The 22915-nt window shown below is 38.0% G+C and overlaps 2 protein-coding genes across 5 annotated transcripts in view; one reads left to right on the top strand and one right to left on the bottom strand.

Annotated features, from left to right (window-relative positions):
• The window catches only part of LOC138324125 (uncharacterized), a 60126-nt gene that overhangs the window by 26428 nt on the left and 10783 nt on the right, over nt 1–22915 (bottom strand). Inside the window, exons 2-3 of one of the 4 annotated variants that reach the window (XM_069269201.1) lie at nt 10852–10907; nt 8246–8377 (exon numbers count right to left, since the gene is read on the bottom strand). The exons of 1 other annotated variant lie outside the window; for it this stretch is intronic. The gene's annotated coding sequence lies outside the window, so the exon portion shown is untranslated. Of the gene's footprint in view, nt 1–8245; nt 8378–10837; nt 10908–22915 lie in introns of all 4 variants that reach the window. 2 more of the 4 variants (XM_069269200.1, XM_069269202.1) reach the window with 2 other exon arrangements.
• Nucleotides 9047–9394, top strand: LOC138324472 (uro-adherence factor A-like). The gene has a single exon (XM_069269536.1). It carries the CDS (start codon nt 9047–9049, stop codon nt 9392–9394), a length of 348 nt encoding a protein of 115 aa, XP_069125637.1.

Consider the following 22915-nt stretch of genomic DNA (forward strand, 5'->3'; position numbering starts at 1 on the left):
CTGGCAGTGTCTATAGAAAACAAGAGTACTGGTCACCTGGCAGTGTCTATGTCACATAGAAAACAAGAGTACTGGTCACCTGGCAGTGTCATTCCAAACCTGGTCACCTGCAGTGTCTATGTCACCAGAAAACAAGAGTACTGGTCACTGCTGGCAGTGTCTATGTCACATAGAAAACAAGAGTACTGGTCACCTGGCAGTGTCTATGTCACATAGAAAACAAGAGTACTGGTCACCTGGCAGTGTCAATGTCACACAGAAAACAAGAGTACTGGTCACCTGGCAGTGTCAATGTCACCTAGAAAACATTGCACCTGGCAGTGTCAATGTCACTCAGAAAACAATAGTATTGGTCACCTGGCAGTGTCAATGTCACATAGAAAACAAGAGTACTGGTCACCTGGCAGTGTCAATGTCACTCAGAAAACAAGAGTACTGGTCACCTGGCAGTGTCAATGTCACTCAGAAAACAATAGTACTGGTCACCTGGCGGCAGTGTCTATGTCACCTAGAAAACAAGAGTACTGGTCACCTGGCAGTGTCTATGTCACCCAGAAAACAAGAGTACTGGTCACCTGGCAGTGTCTATGTCACCCAGAAAACAAGAGTACTGGTCACCTGGCAGTGTCTATGTCACCCAGAAAACAAGAGTACTGGTCACCTGGCAGTGTCAATGTCACCTAGAAAACAAGAGTACTGGTCACCTGGCAGTGTCAATGTCACTCAGAAAACAATAGTACTGGTCACCTGGCAGTGTCAATGTCACACAGAAAACAAGAGTACTGGTCACCTGGCAGTGTCAATGTCACACAGAAAACATTGTACTGGTCACCTGGCAGTGTCAATGTCACACAGAAAACAATAGTACTGGTCACCTGGCAGTGTCAATGTCAACCAGAAAACAATAGTACTGGTCACCTGGCAGTGTCAATGTCACTCAGAAAACAAGAGTACTGGTCACCTGGCAGTGTCAATGTCACTCAGAAAACAAGAGTACTGGTCACCTGGCAGTGTCTATGTCACTCAGAAAACAAGAGTACTGGTCACCTGGCAGTGTCAATGTCACTCAGAAAACAATAGTACTGGTCACCTGGCAGTGTCAATGTCACCTAGAAAACAAGAGTACTGGTCACCTGGCAGTGTCTATGTCACACAGAAAACAAGAGTACTGGTCACCTGGCAGTGTCTATGTCACACAGAAAACAAGAGTACTGGTCACCTGGCAGTGTCAATGTCACACAGAAAACAATAGTACTGGTCACATGGCAGTGTCAATGTCACCTAGAAAACAAGAGTACTGGTCACCTGGCAGTGTCGATGTCACCTAGAAAACAAGAGTACTGGTCACCTGGCAGTGTCGATGTCACACAGAAAACAATAGTACTGGTCACCTGGCAGTGTCTATGTCACCTAGAAAACAAGAGTACTGGTCACCTGGCAGTGTCTATGTCACCTAGAAAACAAGAGTACTGGTCACCTGGCAGTGTCTATGTCACCCAGAAAACAATAGTACTGGTCACCTGGCAGTGTCAATGTCACCCAGAAAACAAGAGTACTGGTCACCTGGCAGTGTCAATGTCACCCAGAAAACAATAGTACTGGTCACCTGGCAGTGTCTATGTCACCAGAAAACAAGAGTAGTACTGGTCACCTGGCAGTGTCTATGTCACCTAGAAAACAATAGTACTGGTCACCTGGCAGTGTCTATGTCACCCAGAAAACAAGAGTACTGGTCACCTGGCAGTGTCTATGTCACCCAGAAAACAATAGTACTGGTCACCTGGCAGTGTCTATGTCACCCAGAAAACAATAGTACTGGTCACCTGGCAGTGTCTATGTCACCCAGAAAACAAGAGTACTGGTCACCTGGCAGTGTCTATGTCACCTAGAAAACAATAGTACTGGTCACCTGGCAGTGTCAATGTCACCTAGAAAACAATAGTACTGGTCACCTGGCAGTGTCAATGTCACCTAGAAAACAAGAGTACTGGTCACCTGGCAGTGTCAATGTCACCCAGAAAACAATAGTACTGGTCACCTGGCAGTGTCAATGTCACCCAGAAAACAAGAGTACTGGTCACCTGGCAGTGTCTATGTCACCCAGAAAACAAGAGTACTGGTCACCTGGCAGTGTCTATGTCACACAGAAAACAATAGTACTGGTCACCTGGCAGTGTCTATGTCACCTAGAAAACAAGAGTACTGGTCACCTGGCAGTGTCGATGTCACACAGAAAACAATAGTACTGGTCACCTGGCAGTGTCGATGTCACACAGAAAACAATAGTACTGGTCACCTGGCAGTGTCGATGTCAACCAGAAAACAATAGTACTGGTCACCTGGCAGTGTCGATGTCACCCAGAAAACAAGAGTACTGGTCACCTGGCAGTGTCTATGTCACCCAGAAAACAATAGTACTGGTCACCTGGCAGTGTCTATGTCACACAGAAAACATTAGTACTGGTCACCTGGCAGTGTCGATGTCACCTAGAAAACAAGAGTACTGGTCACCTGGCAGTGTCTATGTCACACAGAAAACAATAGTACTGGTCACCTGGCAGTGTCTATGTCACACAGAAAACAAGAGTACTGGTCACCTGGCAGTGTCTATGTCACCCAGAAAACAATAGTACTGGTCACCTGGCAGTGTCTATGTCACCCAGAAAACAATAGTACTGGTCACCTGGCAGTGTCTATGTCACCCAGAAAACAATAGTACTGGTCACCTGGCAGTGTCTTATGTCACCAGAAAACAGTACTGGTCACCTGGCAGTGTCTATGTCACCAGAAAACATAGTACTGGTCACCTGGCAGTGTCTATGTCACCAGAAAACAATAGTACTGGTCACCTGGCAGTGTCAATGTCACCTAGAAAACAAAGTACTGGTCACCTGGCAGTGTCAATGTCACCCAGAAAACAATAGTACTGGTCACCTGGCAGTGTCAATGTCAACCAGAAAACAATAGTACTGGTCACCTGGCAGTGTCAATGTCAACCAGAAAACAATAGTACTGGTCACCTGGCAGTGTCAATGTCACCCAGAAAACAATAGTACTGGTCACCTGGCAGTGTCATGTCACATAAACATGTCACTGTCAGAAAACAATAGTACTGGTCACCTGGCAGTGTCAATGTCACTCAGAAAACAATAGTACTGGTCACCTGGCAGTGTCAATGTCAACCAGAAAACAAGAGTACTGGTCACCTGGCAGTGTCTATGTCAACCAGAAAACAATAGTACTGGTCACCTGGCAGTGTCAATGTCACACAGAAAACATTGTACTGGTCACCTGGCAGTGTCTATGTCAACCAGAAAACATTGTACTGGTCACCTGGCAGTGTCTATGTCAACCAGAAAACAATAGTACTGGTCACCTGGCAGTGTCTATGTCACCCAGAAAACAATAGTACTGGTCACCTGGCAGTGTCTATGTCACACAGAAAACAAGAGTACTGGTCACCTGGCAGTGTCTATGTCACCCAGAAAACAAGAGTACTGGTCACCTGGCAGTGTCAATGTCAACCAGAAAACAATAGTACTGGTCACCTGGCAGTGTCTATGTCAACCAGAAAACAATAGTACTGGTCACCTGGCAGTGTCTATGTCACCCAGAAAACAATAGTACTGGTCACCTGGCAGTGTCTATGTCACACAGAAAACAATAGTACTGGTCACCTGGCAGTGTCGATGTCACACAGAAAACAATAGTACTGGTCACCTGGCAGTGTCATGTCACACAGAAAACAAGAGTACTGGTCACCTGGCAGTGTCAATGTCACCAGAAAACAATAGTACTGGTCACCTGGCAGTGTCAATGTCACCCAGAAAACAATAGTACTGGTCACCTGGCAGTGTCGATGTCACACAGAAAACAATAGTACTGGTCACATGGCAGTGTCGATGTCACACAGAAAACAAGAGTACTGGTCACCTGGCAGTGTCGATGTCACACAGAAAACAATAGTACTGGTCACCTGGCAGTGTCGATGTCACCTGGTCACCTGGCAGTGTCAATGTCACACAGAAAACAATAGTACTGGTCACCTGGCAGTGTCAATGTCAACCAGAAAACAATAGTACTGGTCACCTGGCAGTGTCAATGTCAACCAGAAAACAATAGTACTGGTCACCTGGCAGTGTCTATGTCACCTAGAAAACATAGTACTGGTCACCTGGCAGTGTCAATGTCACACAGAAAACAAGAGTACTGGTCACCTGGCAGTGTCAATGTCACCTAGAAAACAAGAGTACTGGTCACCTGGCAGTGTCGATGTCACACAGAAAACAATAGTACTGGTCACCTGGCAGTGTCAATGTCACTCAGAAAACAATAGTACTGGTCACCTGGCAGTGTCAATGTCACCCAGAAAACAATAGTACTGGTCACCTGGCAGTGTCGATGTCAACCAGAAAACAATAGTACTGGTCACCTGGCAGTGTTGATGTCACCCAGAAAACATTGTACTGGTCACCTGGCAGTGTCGATGTCACCCAGAAAACAATAGTACTGGTCACCTGGCAGTGTCGATGTCACCTAGAAAACAATAGTACTGGTCACCTGGCAGTGTCGATGTCACCCAGAAAACATTGTACTGGTCACCTGGCAGTGTCAATGTCAACCAGAAAACAATAGTACTGGTCACCTGGCAGTGTCTATGTCACCCAGAAAACAATAGTACTGGTCACCTGGCAGTGTCTATGTCACCCAGAAAACAAGAGTACTGGTCACCTGGCAGTGTCAATGTCACACAGAAAACAATAGTACTGGTCACCTGGCAGTGTCAATGTCACCCAGAAAACAATAGTACTGGTCACCTGGCAGTGTCTATGTCAACCAGAAAACAATAGTACTGGTCACCTGGCAGTGTCTATGTCAACCAGAAAACAATAGTACTGGTCACCTGGCAGTGTCGATGTCACCCAGAAAACAATAGTACTGGTCACCTGGCAGTGTCTATGTCAACCAGAAAACATTAGTACTGGTCACCTGGCAGTGTCGATGTCACCCAGAAAACAATAGTACTGGTCACCTGGCAGTGTCGATGTCACCAGAAAACAATAGTACTGGTCACCTGGCAGTGTCTATGTCACCCAGAAAACAAGAGTACTGGTCACCTGGCAGTGTCTATGTCACCAGAAAACAATAGTACTGGTCACCTGGCAGTGTCGATGTCAAACAGAAAACATTGTACTGGTCACCTGGCAGTGTCTATGTCAACCAGAAAACAATAGTACTGGTCACCTGGCAGTGTCGATGTCAAACAGAAAACATTGTACTGGTCACCTGGCAGTGTCTATGTCAACCAGAAAACATAGTACTGGTCACCTGGCAGTGTACTGGTCACCTGGCAGTGTCTATGTCACCCAGAAAACAATAGTACTGGTCACCTGGCAGTGTCTATGTCACCCAGAAAACAATAGTACTGGTCACCTGGCAGTGTCTATGTCACCCAGAAAACAATAGTACTGGTCACCTGGCAGTGTCAATGTCACCCAGAAAACAAGAGTACTGGTCACCTGGCAGTGTCAATGTCACCCAGAAAACAAGAGTACTGGTCACCTGGCAGTGTCAATGTCACTCAGAAAACAAGAGTACTGGTCACCTGGCAGTGTCTATGTCACACAGAAAACAAGAGTACTGGTCACCTGGCAGTGTCAATGTCACACAGAAAACATAGTACTGGTCACCTGGCAGTGTCTATGTCAACCAGAAAACAAGAGTACTGGTCACCTGGCAGTGTCTATGTCAACCAGAAAACAATAGTACTGGTCACCTGGCAGTGTCTATGTCAACCAGAAAACAATAGTACTGGTCACCTGGCAGTGTCTATGTCACCCAGAAAACAATAGTACTGGTCACCTGGCAGTGTCGATGTCACACAGAAAACAAGAGTACTGGTCACCTGGCAGTGTCTATGTCACCCAGAAAACAAGAGTACTGGTCACCTGGCAGTGTCAATGTCACACAGAAAACAATAGTACTGGTCACCTGGCAGTGTCAATGTCACCTAGAAAACAAGAGTACTGGTCACCTGGCAGTGTCAATGTCACTCAGAAAACAAGAGTACTGGTCACCTGGCAGTGTCTATGTCACTCAGAAAACAATAGTACTGGTCACCTGGCAGTGTCTATGTCACCAGAAAACAATAGTACTGGTCACCTGGCATTTGTCGATGTCACACAGAAAACAAGAGTACTGGTCACCTGGCAGTGTCGATGTCACCCAGAAAACAAGAGTACTGGTCACCTGGCAGTGTCAATGTCACCTAGAAAACAATAGTACTGGTCACCTGGCAGTGTCGATGTCACCAGAAAACAATAGTACTGGTCACCCTGGCAGTGTCAATGTCACCTAGAAAACAAGAGTACTGGTCACCTGGCAGTGTCGATGTCACACAGAAAACAATAGTACTGGTCACATGGCAGTGTCTATGTCACCAGAAAACAATAGTACTGGTCACCTGGCAGTGAAAACAAAGATGTCACCTAGAAAACAAAGTACTGGTCACCTGGCAGTGTCGATGTCACCAGAAAACAATAGTACTGGTCACCTGGCAGTGTCGATGTCACCAGAAAACAAGAGTACTGGTCACCTGGCAGTGTCGATGTCACACAGAAAACAATAGTACTGGTCACCTGGCAGTGTCGATGTCACCTAGAAAACAATAGTACTGGTCACCTGGCAGTGTCAATGTCACCTAGAAAACAATAGTACTGGTCACCTGGCAGTGTCAATGTCACCCAGAAAACAATAGTACTGGTCACCTGGCTGTCTATGTCACCAGAAAACAATAGTAACTGGTCACCTGGCAGTGTCTATGTCAACCCAGAAAACAATAGTACTGGTCACCTGGCAGTGTGATGTCACCAGAAAACATAGTACTGGTCACCTGGCAGTGTCGATGTCACACCAGAAAACAATAGTACTGGTCACCTGGCAGTGTCTATGTCAACCAGAAAACAATAGTACTGGTCACCTGGCAGTGTCGATGTCACCCAGAAAACATAGTACTGGTCACCTGGCAGTGTCAATGTCACCCAGAAAACAATAGTACTGCTACAGTTACCAATCTCTTTATGTACTGTCAGCTTTAACAGTCAAAGGACCTGTTACACCTACCATTGAATTTTGCCCACCTATCAATCTAACTAAACCCAAATACATTTTGTAGTACTATTACAGAGAACCTGTAAGATACAATTAGAAAATTCAAAATGCCCCAAGGGCCTGTGCTAGGAATTCCGAATCCGGAACTCCATTTTGGGGAAGGAATGCAATTTTTGTTAATAAATACCCGCAATAATCCGGACAATTTGTTGTCGCCATGTGCCGAGAAAAACCAAGGCCAGCTACAGTAATGTCTAAAATACACACTGCCAAATGACACTCGTGTGTGTTGTCATAATGACAGCTGCCAGGTCATAGCCACGGGCGTTTACCTGAACACCTTTCACATGGGTACATGCAGTCATGTAACAGTTCATTGCTTTCTATAGGAGATCAAACTTCAGTGTTGTAATTGTGATACACAATATTTTTTTAGCCACACGCTTTTATACATGCAGTTTGTGAGTTTGGGTACGGGTATGTATGCTGTCGATACTTTACTGGTTTCGCATGTAGAATATATCGTTCTGAGTTTCGGATACAATAACGTGAGATAATATACTCACAAAATTAATAAGTATTTTAAATGTATGTGAATCTATTCGAATTTATCGTCTATGGTATAAGATATAAAGGCTACTGTACATGCCATTTACATGCGTGTGACATTGTGCACGAAGTTAGATGTGAACGGGCGCGTAGTTGTTACACACGTCTGTAAGTCAGAAAGCAAAGACTTGTGGAAATGGTCAAAAAAATACACAATACACAAAATGACAATTATATTAGTTCTTAAAATGTTCACAACTATTTGTTATCACAGTTTTTTTTATGCCAAGATGAAGAACGTAGATGATATTGATCCTTGGTTAGGCATTTTGATTTAATGAAACATAATTTGCCGTACGACAGATCAAGAGTGGGATACAATGTACGTGGCTATATGCATACATAGTACAATTAACATGGCTTTCAGTTTTGTATTTTGAAAAAGAAATACGTTTATTTACTATTGTTAACGTAAAAATATAAAAAAAACACCTATAAAACATAACAAAAGAAGTATTTATTATGATACACGTATATTACATAAAAGCCTATCATTGATTGCAAAGTGAAGGGGAGCAACTCTTACGTGACAATTTAATTGACTAAGAACATGATTTTCGGCAGTCCAGAAAACTCGTAATCCGGACGGTTTAGGCTGGGAACGAAGGTGTCCGGATTATCGAGGGTCCACTGTAGATGGAACAGGTCCTTTGCTGAACTAAATATAAACATCAGATTATTTTGAGTTTTCAAAGGAATAAATCAAAGCATAAATGAATATAACAAAATATGATTTATAAAAATAGTAAGGTAACCAAACTTGACAGCTTTAATTGTGATCCTCCTTTATCCAAAAGGCCAAATTATGACAGAGTGTCAACAGTGTCTCATTGACAAAAATTATTTGATGGACACATCAACAGAAAATCAGTGTCAAAGTCTCTCAGACTAAACAGACAAAACATGAGTGTCAATGTCTCACAGACTTACAGACAAAACATGAGTGTCAAAGTCTCACAGACTTACAGACAAAACATGAGTGTCAAAGTCTCACAGACTTACAGACAAAACATGAGTGTCAAAGTCTCACAGACTTACAGACAAAACATGAGTGTCAAAGTCTCATAGACTTACGGACAAAACATGAGTGTCAAAGTCTCACAGACTTACAGACAAAACATGAGTGTCAAAGTCTCACAGACTTACAGACAAAACATGAGTGTCAAAGTCTTACAGACTTACAGACAAAACATGAGTGTCAAAGTCTCACAGACTTACAGACAAAACATGCGTGTCAAAGTCTTTCAGACAAAACATCAGTTTCAAAGTCTCACAGACTTACAGACAAAACACGAGTGTCAAAGTCTCACAGACTTACAGACAAAACATGAGTGTCAAAGTCTCACAGACAAAACATGAGTGTCAAAGTCTCACAGACTTACAGACAAAACATGAGTGTCAAAGTCTCACAGACTTACAGACAAAACATGAGTGTCAAAGTCTCACAGACTTACAGACAAAACATGAGTGTCAAAGTCTCACAGACTTACAGACAAAACATGAGTGTCAAAGTCTCACAGACTTACAGACAAAACAAGAGTGTCAAAGTCTCACAGACATACAGACAAAACATGAGTGTCAAAGTCTCACAGACTTACAGACAAAACATGAGTGTCAAAGTCTCACAGACTTACAGACAAAACATGAGTGTCAAAGTCTCACAGACAAAACATGAGTGTCAAAGTCTCACAGACTTACAGACAAAACATGAGTGTCAAAGTCTCACAGACTTACAGACAAAACATGAGTGTCAAAGTCTCACAGACTTACAGACAAAACATGAGTGTCAAAGTCTCACAGACTTACAGACAAAACATGAGTGTCAAAGTCTCACAGACTTACAGACAAAACAAGAGTGTCAAAGTCTCACAGACATACAGACAAAACATGAGTGTCAAAGTCTCACAGACTTACAGACAAAACATGAGTGTCAAAGTCTCACAGACAAAACATGAGTGTCAAAGTCTCACAGACTTACAGACAAAACATGAGTGTCAAAGTCTCACAGACTTACAGACAAAACATGAGTGTCAAAGTCTCACAGACTTACAGACAAAACATGAGTGTCAAAGTCTCACAGACTTACAGACAAAACATGAGTGTCAAAGTCTCACAGACTTACAGACAAAACAAGAGTGTCAAAGTCTCATAGACTTACGGACAAAACATGAGTGTCAAAGTCTCACAGACTTACAGACAAAACATGAGTGTCAAAGTCTCACAGACTTACAGACAAAACATGAGTGTCAAAGTCTCACAGACTTACAGACAAAACATGAGTGTCAAAGTCTCACAGACTTACAGACAAAACATGAGTGTCAAAGTCTCACAGACTTACAGACAAAACATGAGTGTCAAAGTCTCACAGACTTACAGACAAAACAGCTATCCCATGCTTAGTTTCAGAGAAGAAGTCGTTTATATGGAAATAGCCAAATTGACCCCTTTTGACCCCGCCCCTCAGGCTCCCAGGGGGTCAGCCCCATCATTTGTACAATTTTGAATCCCCACCCCATAAGGATGCTACCATTGCACTTTGGGTGCTATCCTATGCTTAGTTTCAGAGAAGAAGTCGTTTAAATGGAAATAGCCAAATTGACCCCTTTTGGCCCGCCCCTCAGGCCCCTTGGGGGTCAGCCCAATCATTTGTACAATTTTCAGTTAGTAGCCCATAAGGATGCTACCAGTCAAATTTTGTTGAAATCCGACCAGCGGTTACGGAGAAGAAGTCGATTGTTGACGGACGGACGCCGGACGCCGGACGCCACGGTACGGCATAAGCTCACCTTGGTCCTTCGGACCAGGTGAGCTAAAAACCAACCAAACTTGCATGCACATCCACACATGTCCCCAACATTGCTGGCAAGCTTAAGCTTCATTAAAATTAATCCAGTAGTTTAGAAGGAGCTGTCCAGACTTTTAATAACATCTTAACTAGATCCTTTATAAAATTTACTGTGTATTATCTCTGTAGCTTCTTCTTTAGTTAAGTTTGTAGTAGTTAATCAATTACATCTATGTAATTCATATTATGGTTTCAAAACATTTTACTCCAGGAAGTGTGACGATAATAACTACTTGTAGGTGACCACAACATGTATTCTGCTAACATATTTACATTGTTATATATACCTATAGAGAGACAGCAGCATGGCATTCATAGTACACTTGATCTGCACTGATGGTATCTGTAATAGGAAAAAGATATTTATAATCCAAGTTATTTTTCTGGACTAAATCACATCTAACATACAGTTAGTATAAGCCAGTTAAATGATGTTATATTCATGGTCAAGAGCGGTGACTCTTGGGTTTCCAACGATGGGTCATGTCTGTAAACTTTAATACCAGCGAATCTAACGGAAAGTATGGTGAGAAAGATAAGTTGACGGTGCACATGCAGACATTATTAGTGTTGTCAGCAAGAAACTAATAGACAGACAGCAAAACAAATAATCCACATTACTATGACAGATAGCATTAGGTTAAATTAGACACAGTAATTATATCTATACATATAGATAAGAGAGTTAGACTGTCCACTGTGTAGTGTCAGGATAGAGGGACCATGCTGAGTCAGTAACCCTGGCTGAAGGGAAGGGTTGACCCCCGTGGTGACCACATGATAGCAGGTCTCAGTAAGAGCTAAAATAAATGTGTTTGTTTTATATTTAAAACAAGTAATAAGTAAAGAATTATAATAGTGAATAATGTAATTTACTAAGCATTGGATACAGCAAGATGTGTATTATTGATATACTGAGTTACAATTCTATAGGCAGTATAGTTTGGAAGCTGTATAGCTTTTACAGTAATGTTTAGTGTGTGAAAGTCAGTATTTCTAATGTAACATTTGTAATTAATAATAGTTCTATATATTTTCTACATCATAAGAAAGAAGATAAAGTTATCTTTAATTTGCAACCTTTATATTGGTTGTGTACTGTATGGTTTCATTAATATATTAGGATAAAGATGTATCAGAAACACAGACTAGGCCTGTCAGGCAAAACCTAGAGATCCTTAGGGAGTCTGATTAGGGTGTCTTCTACCAGGTGTTGCAGGGACTTGTATAGTAAGGTCTTAGAGCCCAAAATACAGTTCCAGAGAGACTAGTAGTTTAGAAGTTCTAGAAGTGACAAAAGGTTATAGTAAGACCATTGGAATATATATATATAAACATGGAGTGCAATTGGTGAATGTGAGATGCTGATGATGTAAAATTGTGGAACCCTAAGTAATAAATATGAGGAACTGGCAGTACGGATTGGACATTATATTTTTAGTGTAAACTAAGCATAATCATTATGTATGATTATGCAAGTGCTATGACCAGCCACGAGGGCCGGTCATACAGTGGTGGAGAATTCCGGGGCAGCATGTAACACCTGCAGCTGCATAATAAAAAGGATCCACAGGAAAATGGTGTGTAGTGCTAGAATATTGAAAGGAGAAAAATGTTGATATCTTCAAATTCACTTAATTAACTTCCCCTGATGGATATGGCAGAGGACAGAATCCTTCGGTGTGATCATAACCCCTTCCTTGTGGAGAACACTACAGTCTATACATTCTGTATGGTGAAGTACAAGTTTATTGGTTTCCTGGATGGGATGGAAAGAGCCTCCGTTTGCAAAGATGGAGCCATCCTCACAGATGCACCAAACCCATGTGGCATTGTTTTCTATGACATCATTCTTGAACAGTTTCGTACCATTTACCTGAACATAATGGATCTCAAACGACATTCCAGTACATTCAAATTCATCTATGGGTCAGACATAAAGGCAATTCGATGTGGAAGCTACAAGATCCAGACTCGGTTCACAAGGAAGAAAACCATGGAACCTGTTATACCAAGGGACAGTAACAAGCTGTCAGGAGTTGGTATCATCATGTGGATAGTCGCCTGTGTCTTATATATGACCACAAGGAAACTGGTTGTGGTGTTTAGCTTGGGGAATAAGCACTCATCACAAGAGACAGTGGATCGTTCAAAAAGAACAAGGACCATCTGTAGGGTACCCCAGCATCACCGGCAAGGGAAAGCACAATGTTACAAGGCACCAGATCAAATAGAGACACTGTCAGGTACACTCCATAAAAAGAAGTTGTAGTGTATATATAGAGTAGTTAAAAAAAAAAATTAGAAAAATGCCATTCCTCTAGTATTGTATGATTATTATTTTTGTTTTGATGTAGCGTATAATTGACACACAACCATGTAAGATAGTGGTATAAAGAAGAGTATGTAGGTATAAAATATATGCATATAGGTATATATGGGCACCAGAAAGTACTAAATAGACTTTATATCCTTTTCTCATACTGATAGATCTTGAGCTTTAGCAACTTGAGTTCTAGGATTTCTAGCAGTTTCAGAATTATTTACGAAATTTGTGCACAAAATATTCGGAAACTTTGGGGTAACATTTGTTTTTTTTAACTGTTAGGATTTTAGTATTTTGAGCCCTGCTTTAGTTATAGGTTTATTTTGTTGAGAATACGATAGTAAAATCCCTTTGAATATTACATATCAAATGTATTGTATAATTGTGCTGATATAAATACTCAAACCGTTCAGGGACATATCCAGGTACAGGTGTGTCTGAGGGTACAGAGAGTATCCAATAACTTAGGTACAGAAGGGTACTGGAAGGGTTAATACTTAAAGATAAAACTACCGGTAGAAATAAGTAATAGAACAAAGTTTGAGTAATCACCTCAGTTATGTTCATGGGATATAATAAGTCTTGGAGATATAAGTAGTACACAGGAATATGTGGTACTGAGGCATGTAGGATACATGTATACAATGTATATAGCTATAGAGAATAGTTATAAGAACACCAGTTAGTATTGTTCTGGAAAGCCAAACAGCTTTGGGAAGAATTCAGTATAAATAGCTGTATTGTAACGTTTTATTCAATAGATAGATGAACACTTACTCTCAGTGCTGAGATGATTTAGGACTTGTCCTATCTTTTTGTTCTATCACTCAAAATCTATTTTGTTTAAGAACGTTGCATGGAACCTACAATTTGTGTGCAATTTGTTGTTACTCAATGATATGAAACATGAACAGTTTCAAATGTGAGCTTAAACGCTATATTTTCAATCGTGGAATTGAAGTGGTTGTAAATATGTCAATGTATGGACAAAAGTGAATATATATAGTGCTAAAAAAAACACGGACAGTTTCAGTAATACAGCACTAGAATATATATTAAATTGAGCATTTTTATCGAACGTTCTACAGCTCATGGAAAACGAACTGTCACCAAGCAAAATGAGTTAATTTTTGCATGTCTATACAATATACTTATGAAATTATTATACATGATTATATATTATGTTGAGAATTGGAATGCAAGAGTGAGAAACAGATAAAATAGAAATGATATTTTACAAATATTATGTACATATAAAGCAAATTTGTGGAACAAATTTAAATGGTGTAAGGGCGTATATGACAGATAGCATTAGGTTAAATTAGACACAGTAATTATATCTATACATATAGATAAGAGAGTTAGACTGTCCACTGTGTAGTGTCAGGATAGAGGGACCATGCTGAGTCAGTAACCCTGGCTGAAGGGAAGGGTTGACCCCCGTGGTGACCACATGATAGCAGGTCTCAGTAAGAGCTAAAATAAATGTGTTTGTTTTATATTTAAAACAAGTAATAAGTAAAGAATTATAATAGTGAATAATGTAATTTACTAAGCATTGGATACAGCAAGATGTGTATTATTGATATACTGAGTTACAATTCTATAGGCAGTATAGTTTGGAAGCTGTATAGCTTTTACAGTAATGTTTAGTGTGTGAAAGTCAGTATTTCTAATGTAACATTTGTAATTAATAATAGTTCTATATATTTTCTACATCATAAGAAAGAAGATAAAGTTATCTTTAATTTGCAACCTTTATATTGGTTGTGTACTGTATGGTTTCATTAATATATTAGGATAAAGATGTATCAGAAACACAGACTAGGCCTGTCAGGCAAAACCTAGAGATCCTTAGGGAGTCTGATTAGGGTGTCTTCTACCAGGTGTTGCAGGGACTTGTATAGTAAGGTCTTAGAGCCCAAAATACAGTTCCAGAGAGACTAGTAGTTTGAGAAGTTCTAGAAGTGACAAAAGGTTATAGTAAGACCATTGGAATATATATATATAAACATGGAGTGCAATTGGTGAATGTGAGATGCTGATGATGTAAAATTTGTGGAACCCTAAGTAATAAATATGAGGAACTGGCAGTACGGATTGGACATTATATTTTTAGTGTAAACTAAGCATAATCATTATGTATGATTATGCAAGTGCTATGACCAGCCACGAGGGCCGGTCATATTACCATCTAACTTTGTCTAGGGGCAGCCATATGTGAGTGTCGGACATCAAATATTCCACATTACCATCTAACTTTGTCTAGGGGTAGCCATATGTGAGTGTCAGATATCAAATAATCCACTTTACCATCTTACTTTGTCTAGGGGCAGCCATATGTGAGTGTCCGATATCAAATAATCCACATAACCATCAAACTTTGTCTAAGAGCAGCCATAAGTGAGTGTCAGACATCAAATAATCCACTTTACCATCTACTTTGTCTAGGGGCAGCCATATGTGAGTGTCCGATATCAAATAATCCACATAACCATCAAACTTTGTCTAAGAGCAGCCATAAGTGAGTGTCAGATATCAAATAATCCACTTTACCATCTTACTTTGTCTAGGGGCAGCCATAAGTGAGTGTCAGACATCAAATAATCCACATTACCATCTAACTTTGTCTAGGGGCAGCCATATGTGAGTGTCAGATATCAAATAATCCACATAACCATCAAACTTTGTCTAAGAGCAGCCATAAGTGAGTGTCAGACATCAAATAATCCACTTTACCATCTAACTTTGTCTAGGGGCAGCCATATGTGAGTGTCAGATATCAAATAATCCACTTTACCATCTTACTTTGTCTAGGGGCAGCCATATGTGAGTGTCCGATATCAAATAATCCACATAACCATCAAACTTTGTCTAAGAGCAGCCATAAGTGAGTGTCAGACATCAAATAATCCACTTTACCATCTTACTTTGTCTAGGGGCAGCCATAAGTGAGTGTCAGACATCAAATAATCCACTTTACCATCTAACTTTGTCTAGGGGCAGCCATATGTGAGTGTCAGATATCAAATAATCCACATAACCATCAAACTTTGTCTAAGAGCAGCCATAAGTGAGTGTCAGACATCAAATAATCCACTTTACCATCTAACTTTGTCTAGGGGCAGCCATATGTGAGTGTCAGATATCAAATAATCCACATTACCATCAAACTTTGTCTAGGGGCAGCCATATGTGAGTGTCAGATATCAAATAATCCACATTACCATCTAACTTTGTCTAGTGGCAGCCATAAGTGAGTGTCAGACATCAAATAATCCACTTTACCATCTTACTTTGTCTAGGGGCAGCCATATGTGAGTGTCAGACATCAAATAATCCACTTTACCATCTAACTTTGTATAGGGGCAGCCATATGTGAGTGTCAGATATCAAATAATCCACATAACCATAACTTTGTCTAGGGCAGCCATAGTGAGTGTCAGAATCAAATAATCCACTTTACCATCTAACTTTGTCTAGGGGCATTGAGCCATATAGGGGAGTGTCAGAATCAAATAATCCACATACCATCAACTTTGTCTAGGCAGCCATATGTGAGTGTCAGATATCAAATAATCCACATAACCATCAAACTTTGTCTAAGAGCAGCCATATGTGAGTGTCAGACATCAAATAATCCACTTTACCATCTAACTTTGTCTAGTGGCAGCCATAAGTGAGTGTCAGACATCAAATAATCCACTTTACCATCTTACTTTGTCTAGGGGCAGCCATATGTGAGTGTCAGACATCAAATAATCCACATTACCATCTAACTTTGTATAGGGGCAGCCATATGTGAGTGTCAGATATCAAATAATCCACATTACCATCTAACTTTGTCCCTCCAACATGATGGTAGCAAAAATGTTCAAGTAAAATAAAACAAGCAATGTAAACCGACTGATTTGTCTTGGTCTGATTATTTAGTAGACTCTACACCCAGTTTATTGTTATCTAGGTATTGATTTATTACACCATGTGATATCTCGTCTATGCTTTCTCCTCACAGTATCTAATGAACAATAGCCACGATAAATATCTGATTAACATATCAAGCTTATGCAGGCGGATTAAAAGGTTATTGATTTGTTCACTTTCAAACCCGCTAATGATGATGAGAGTCATGTCACAACATTTTGTCAGACGACCTGTAGGCCATGTACACACCAACCATTACCAATTAATTAAGTGAATCAGTCTTAATTACAATTATTTTATTATATTTGTCCGACACAAGACAACAAAGACATGTAAACATAAGCACACAAATTTCATATCTTTATTGATTTTTAAAAATTTTTTGGAACCTAACCATCTCTCAAGCTTAAACATGTCTATTTTTACATATTCTATATATTTTACATGTAATTATCAGCTATTTTACATATTCTATATATTTTACATGTAATTATCAGCTATTTTTACATATTCTAAATATTTATATTTTACATGTAATTATCAGCTATTTTTACATAATATAAATATTTTACATGTAATTATCAGCTATTTTTACATATTCTATATATCTTTCATGTAATTATCAGCTATTTTTACATATTCTATATATGTTACATGTAATTATCAGCTATTTTTACATATTCTATGTATTTTACATGTAATTATCAGCTATTTTTACATATTCTAAATATTTTACATGTAATTATCAGCTATTTTTGCATATTCTAAATATTTTTTATGTAATTATCAGCTACTTTTACATATTCTATATATTTTACATGTAATTATCAGCTATTTTTACATATTCTATATATTTTACATGTAATTATCAGCTATTTTTATATATTCTATATATTTTACATGTAATTATCAGCTATTTTTACATATTCTATATATTTTACATGTAATTATCAGCTATTTTTACATATTCTATATATTTTACATGTAATTATCAGCTATTTTTACATATTCTATATATTTTACATGTAATTATCAGCTATTTTTACATATTCTATATATTTTACATGTAATTATCAGCTATTTTTACATATTCTATATATATTACATACACGTCTTATCATTTTAAATATTTCTAAACAACAACACAGGGTTCATCCCTAGCTCTCATAAAATACTTCCATTTTTTTTTAAATAAAAAAATGATACTTGGTTGACCCTTTAAATTTTAAAACGTTTTGTTGGAAATTATAAAATTGTATAAATTTCAGATACCAAATTTCATCCATTACATTATACTTGCCATACTTTTCAAAATTTGTTTTCCTTTTTGCAGCAAGAATTATGCAAATTCAGGGTTTCTTTATAAAACAAATATCTATTTACAATAACAGTAAAAAAAAATCATCCGCTAGGTATCCACAGCATACAAATGTTCATTAACAGTATATCGAGGACAATCAATCAGACAAGGGACACTGAGGGTAAGGTAAAAATAATATATCACACAAAAGTATTTCAATGATAATTAGACTATGAAATGTCTGTCAAGTCCCCATAAAACTTGAACGGCAGACAAGGAATGTCAATGATTTGGCGACTTATCTATGACCTAACAGCTACTGATACCATTGAGCCACCAGGTAAAATATCGTTAAGTACTTGTGGTGATAAGGTATGTCACTACAGCTCGAAGCCAATCACAAACCTCACCCACACAGCCTTCATATATTACAATTTTTTTTACCTGTGTACCGTATTTACATTAAGAAGAAATAGATTCCTAAAATGAAGTTGTAAATAAAGTTTCATTTTTCTATATGCTATATTGGGTGAATTTGCCTACTAGAAATCAATCCTACCTGTAATAAATGATCTTAGTGGCTAACATTGAGATGATTTCAACAGCAGAAACTGTATATAATGACCGCCTGTATAAAATGGCTGCCTGTATATATAATTACCGCCTGTATAATGACTATCTGTTTATAATGACAACCTGTTTATAATGACCACCTGTATATAATGGCCATCTGTTTATAATGACAGCCTGTATAAAATGACCGCCTGCTATAATGACAGCCTGTGTATAATGGCCGTCTGTCTATAATGACAGCCTGTATAAAATGACCACCTGTTTATAATGACAGCCTGTACATAATGACCATCTGTTTATAATGAACACCTTTATATAATGGCCGCCTGTTTATAATGACAGCCTGTATATAATGACAGCCTGTATATAATGACTGTCTGTTTATGACAGCCTGTATATAATGGCCGTCTGTTTATAATGACAGCCTGTATAAAATGACTGCCTGTTTATAATGACCTCCTGTATATAATGACCATCTGTTTATAATGACCACCTGTATATAATGGCCGCCTTTTTATAATGACAGCCTGTTAATAATGACAGCCTGTATAAAATTACTGGCTGTTTATAATGACAGCCTGTATATATAATGGCCACCTGTATATAATGACTGTATAAATTGACTGTCTGTATATAATGACTGTATATAATGACTGTCTGTATATCATGACCACTTGTATATAATGACCACCTGTATATAATGTCCGTCTATATATAATGACCACATGTATATAATGACCACCTGTATATAATGACCACCTGTATATAATGACCACTTGTATGTAATGACCACTGTATAAAATGACTATCTGTATATAATGACCACCTGTTTATAATGACCACTTGTATATAATGACCACCTGTATATAATGTCCTTCTATATATAATGACCACTTGTATATAATGACCACCTGTATATAATGACCACTTGTATATAATGACCACCTGTAAATAATGACTGCCTGTATATAATGACCACTTGTATATAATGACTGTCTGTATATAATGACCACTTGTATATAATGACTGTCTGTATATAATGACCGCCTGTATATAATGACCACTTGTATATAATGACCACTTGTATATAATGACTGTGTATATAATGACCACCTGTATATAATGACTGTATATAATGACCACTTGTATATAATGACCACTTGTATATAATGACCACCTGTATATAATGACCACTTGTATATATTGACTGTCTGTATATAATGTCTGTCTGTATATAATGACCACTTGTATATAATGACCACCTGTATATGATGTCTGTCTATATAATGACCACTTGTATATAATGACCACCTGTATATAATGACCACCTGTATATAATGACCACTTGTATATAATGACCACTTGTATATAATGACCATCTGTATATAATGACCACTTGTATATGATGACCACCTGTATATAATGTCTGTCTGTATATAATGACTGTCTGTATATAATGACTGTCTGTATATAATGACTGTCTGTATATAATGACCACTTGTATATAATGACCACCTGTATATAATGACCACTTGTATATAATGACCACCTGTATATAATGACCACCTGTATATAATGACCACTTGTATATAATGACTGCCTGTATGTAATGACCACTTGTATATAATGACCACTTGTATATAATGACCACTTGTATATAATGACCATCTGTATATAATGACCGTCTGTATATAATGACTGTCTGTATATAATGACCACCTGTATATAATGACCACCTGTATATAATGACCACTTGTATATAATGACCACTTGTATATAATGACCACTTGTATATAATGACCACTTGTATAAAATGACCACTTGTATATAATGACTGTCTGTATATAATGACCACCTGTATATAATGACCGCCTGTATATAATGACCACTTGTATATAATGACCACTTGTATATAATGACTGTGTATATAATGACCACCTGTATATAATGACTGTATATAATGACCACTTGTATATAATGACCACTTGTATATAATGACCACCTGTATATAATGACCACTTGTATATATTGACTGTCTGTATATAATGTCTGTCTGTATATAATGACCACTTGTATATAATGACCACCTGTATATGATGTCTGTCTATATAATGACCACTTGTATATAATGACCACCTGTATATAATGACCACCTGTATATAATGACCACTTGTATATAATGACCACTTGTATATAATGACCATCTGTATATAATGACCACTTGTATATGATGACCACCTGTATATAATGTCTGTCTGTATATAATGACTGTCTGTATATAATGACTGTCTGTATATAATGACTGTCTGTATATAATGACCACTTGTATATAATGACCACCTGTATATAATGACCACTTGTATATAATGACCACCTGTATATAATGACCACCTGTATATAATGACCACTTGTATATAATGACTGCCTGTATATAATGACCACTTGTATATAATGACCACTTGTATATAATGACCACTTGTATATAATGACCACTTGTATATAATGACCATCTGTATATAATGACCGTCTGTATATAATGACTGTCTGTATATAATGACCACCTGTATATAATGACCACCTGTATATAATGACCACTTGTATATAATGACCACTTGTATATAATGACCACTTGTATATAATGACCACTTGTATATAATGACCACTTGTATATAATGACCACTTGTATATAATGACTGTCTGTATATAATGACCACCTGTATATAATGACCACCTGTATATAATGACCACCTGTATATAATGACCACCTGTATATAATGTCTGTCTGTATATAATGACCACTTGTATATAATGACCACCTGTTTATAATGACCACTTGTATATAATGACCACCTGTATATAATGTCCGTCTATATATAATGACCATCTATTTATAATGACCACTTGTATATAAAGATCACCTGTAAATAATGACCGCCTGTATATAATAACTGTCTATTTATATAATGACCATCTGTTTATAATGACCACTTGTATATAAAGATCACCTGTATATAATGACCACCTGTATATAATGACCGTCTGTATATCATGACCACTTGTATATAATGACCACCTGTATATAATGTCTGTCTATATATAATGACCACTTGTATATAATGACCACCTGTATATAATGACCACTTGTATATAATGACCACCTGTTTATAATGACCACCTGTATATAATGACCACTTGTATATAATGACCACCTGTTTATAATGACCACTTGTATATAATGACCACCTGTTTATAATGACCACCTGTATATAATGACCACCTGTAAATAATGACCGCCTGTATATAATGACCACTTGTATATAATGACCACTTGTTATAATGACTGTCTGTATATAATGACCACCTGTATATAATGACCACTTGTATATAATGGCTGTCTGTATATCATGACCACTTGTATATAATGACCACTTGTATATGACTGTCTGTATATAATGACCACCTGTATATAATGACTGTCTGTATATAATGACCACCTGTATAAAATGTCTGTCTATATAATGACCACTTGTATATAATGACCACTTGTATATAATGACTGTCTGTATATAATGACCACCTGTATATAATGTCTGTCTATATAATGACCACTTGTATATAATGACCACTTGTATATAATGACCACTTGTATATAATGACCACTTGTATATAATGACCACCTGTATATAATGACTGTCTATTTATATAATGACCATCTGTTTATAATGACCACTTGTATATTAAGATCACCTGTAAATAATGACCGCCTGTATATAATGACTGTCTATTTATATAATGACCACCTGTATATAATGTCTGTCTGTATATCATGACCACTTGTATATAATGACCACCTGTATATAATGACCATCTGTTTATAATGACCACTTGTATATAAAGATCACCTGTATATAATGACCACCTGTATATAATGTCTGTCTATATAATGACCACTTGTATATAATGACCACTTGTATATAATGACCACTTGTATATAATGACCACTTGTATATAATTACTGTCTGTATATAATGACTGTCTGTATATAATGACCATCTACTGATAATGACCACTTGTATATAAAGATCACCTGTAAATAATGACCGCCTGTATATAATGACTGTCTATTTACATAATGACCATCTGTTTATAATGACCACTTGTATATAAAGATCATCTGTATATAATGACCACCTGTATATAATGTCTGTCTATATAATGACCACTTGTA

Source organism: Argopecten irradians, chromosome 5 (assembly GCF_041381155.1).
Source record: "Argopecten irradians isolate NY chromosome 5, Ai_NY, whole genome shotgun sequence".
NCBI lineage: Eukaryota > Metazoa > Mollusca > Bivalvia > Pectinida > Pectinidae > Argopecten > Argopecten irradians.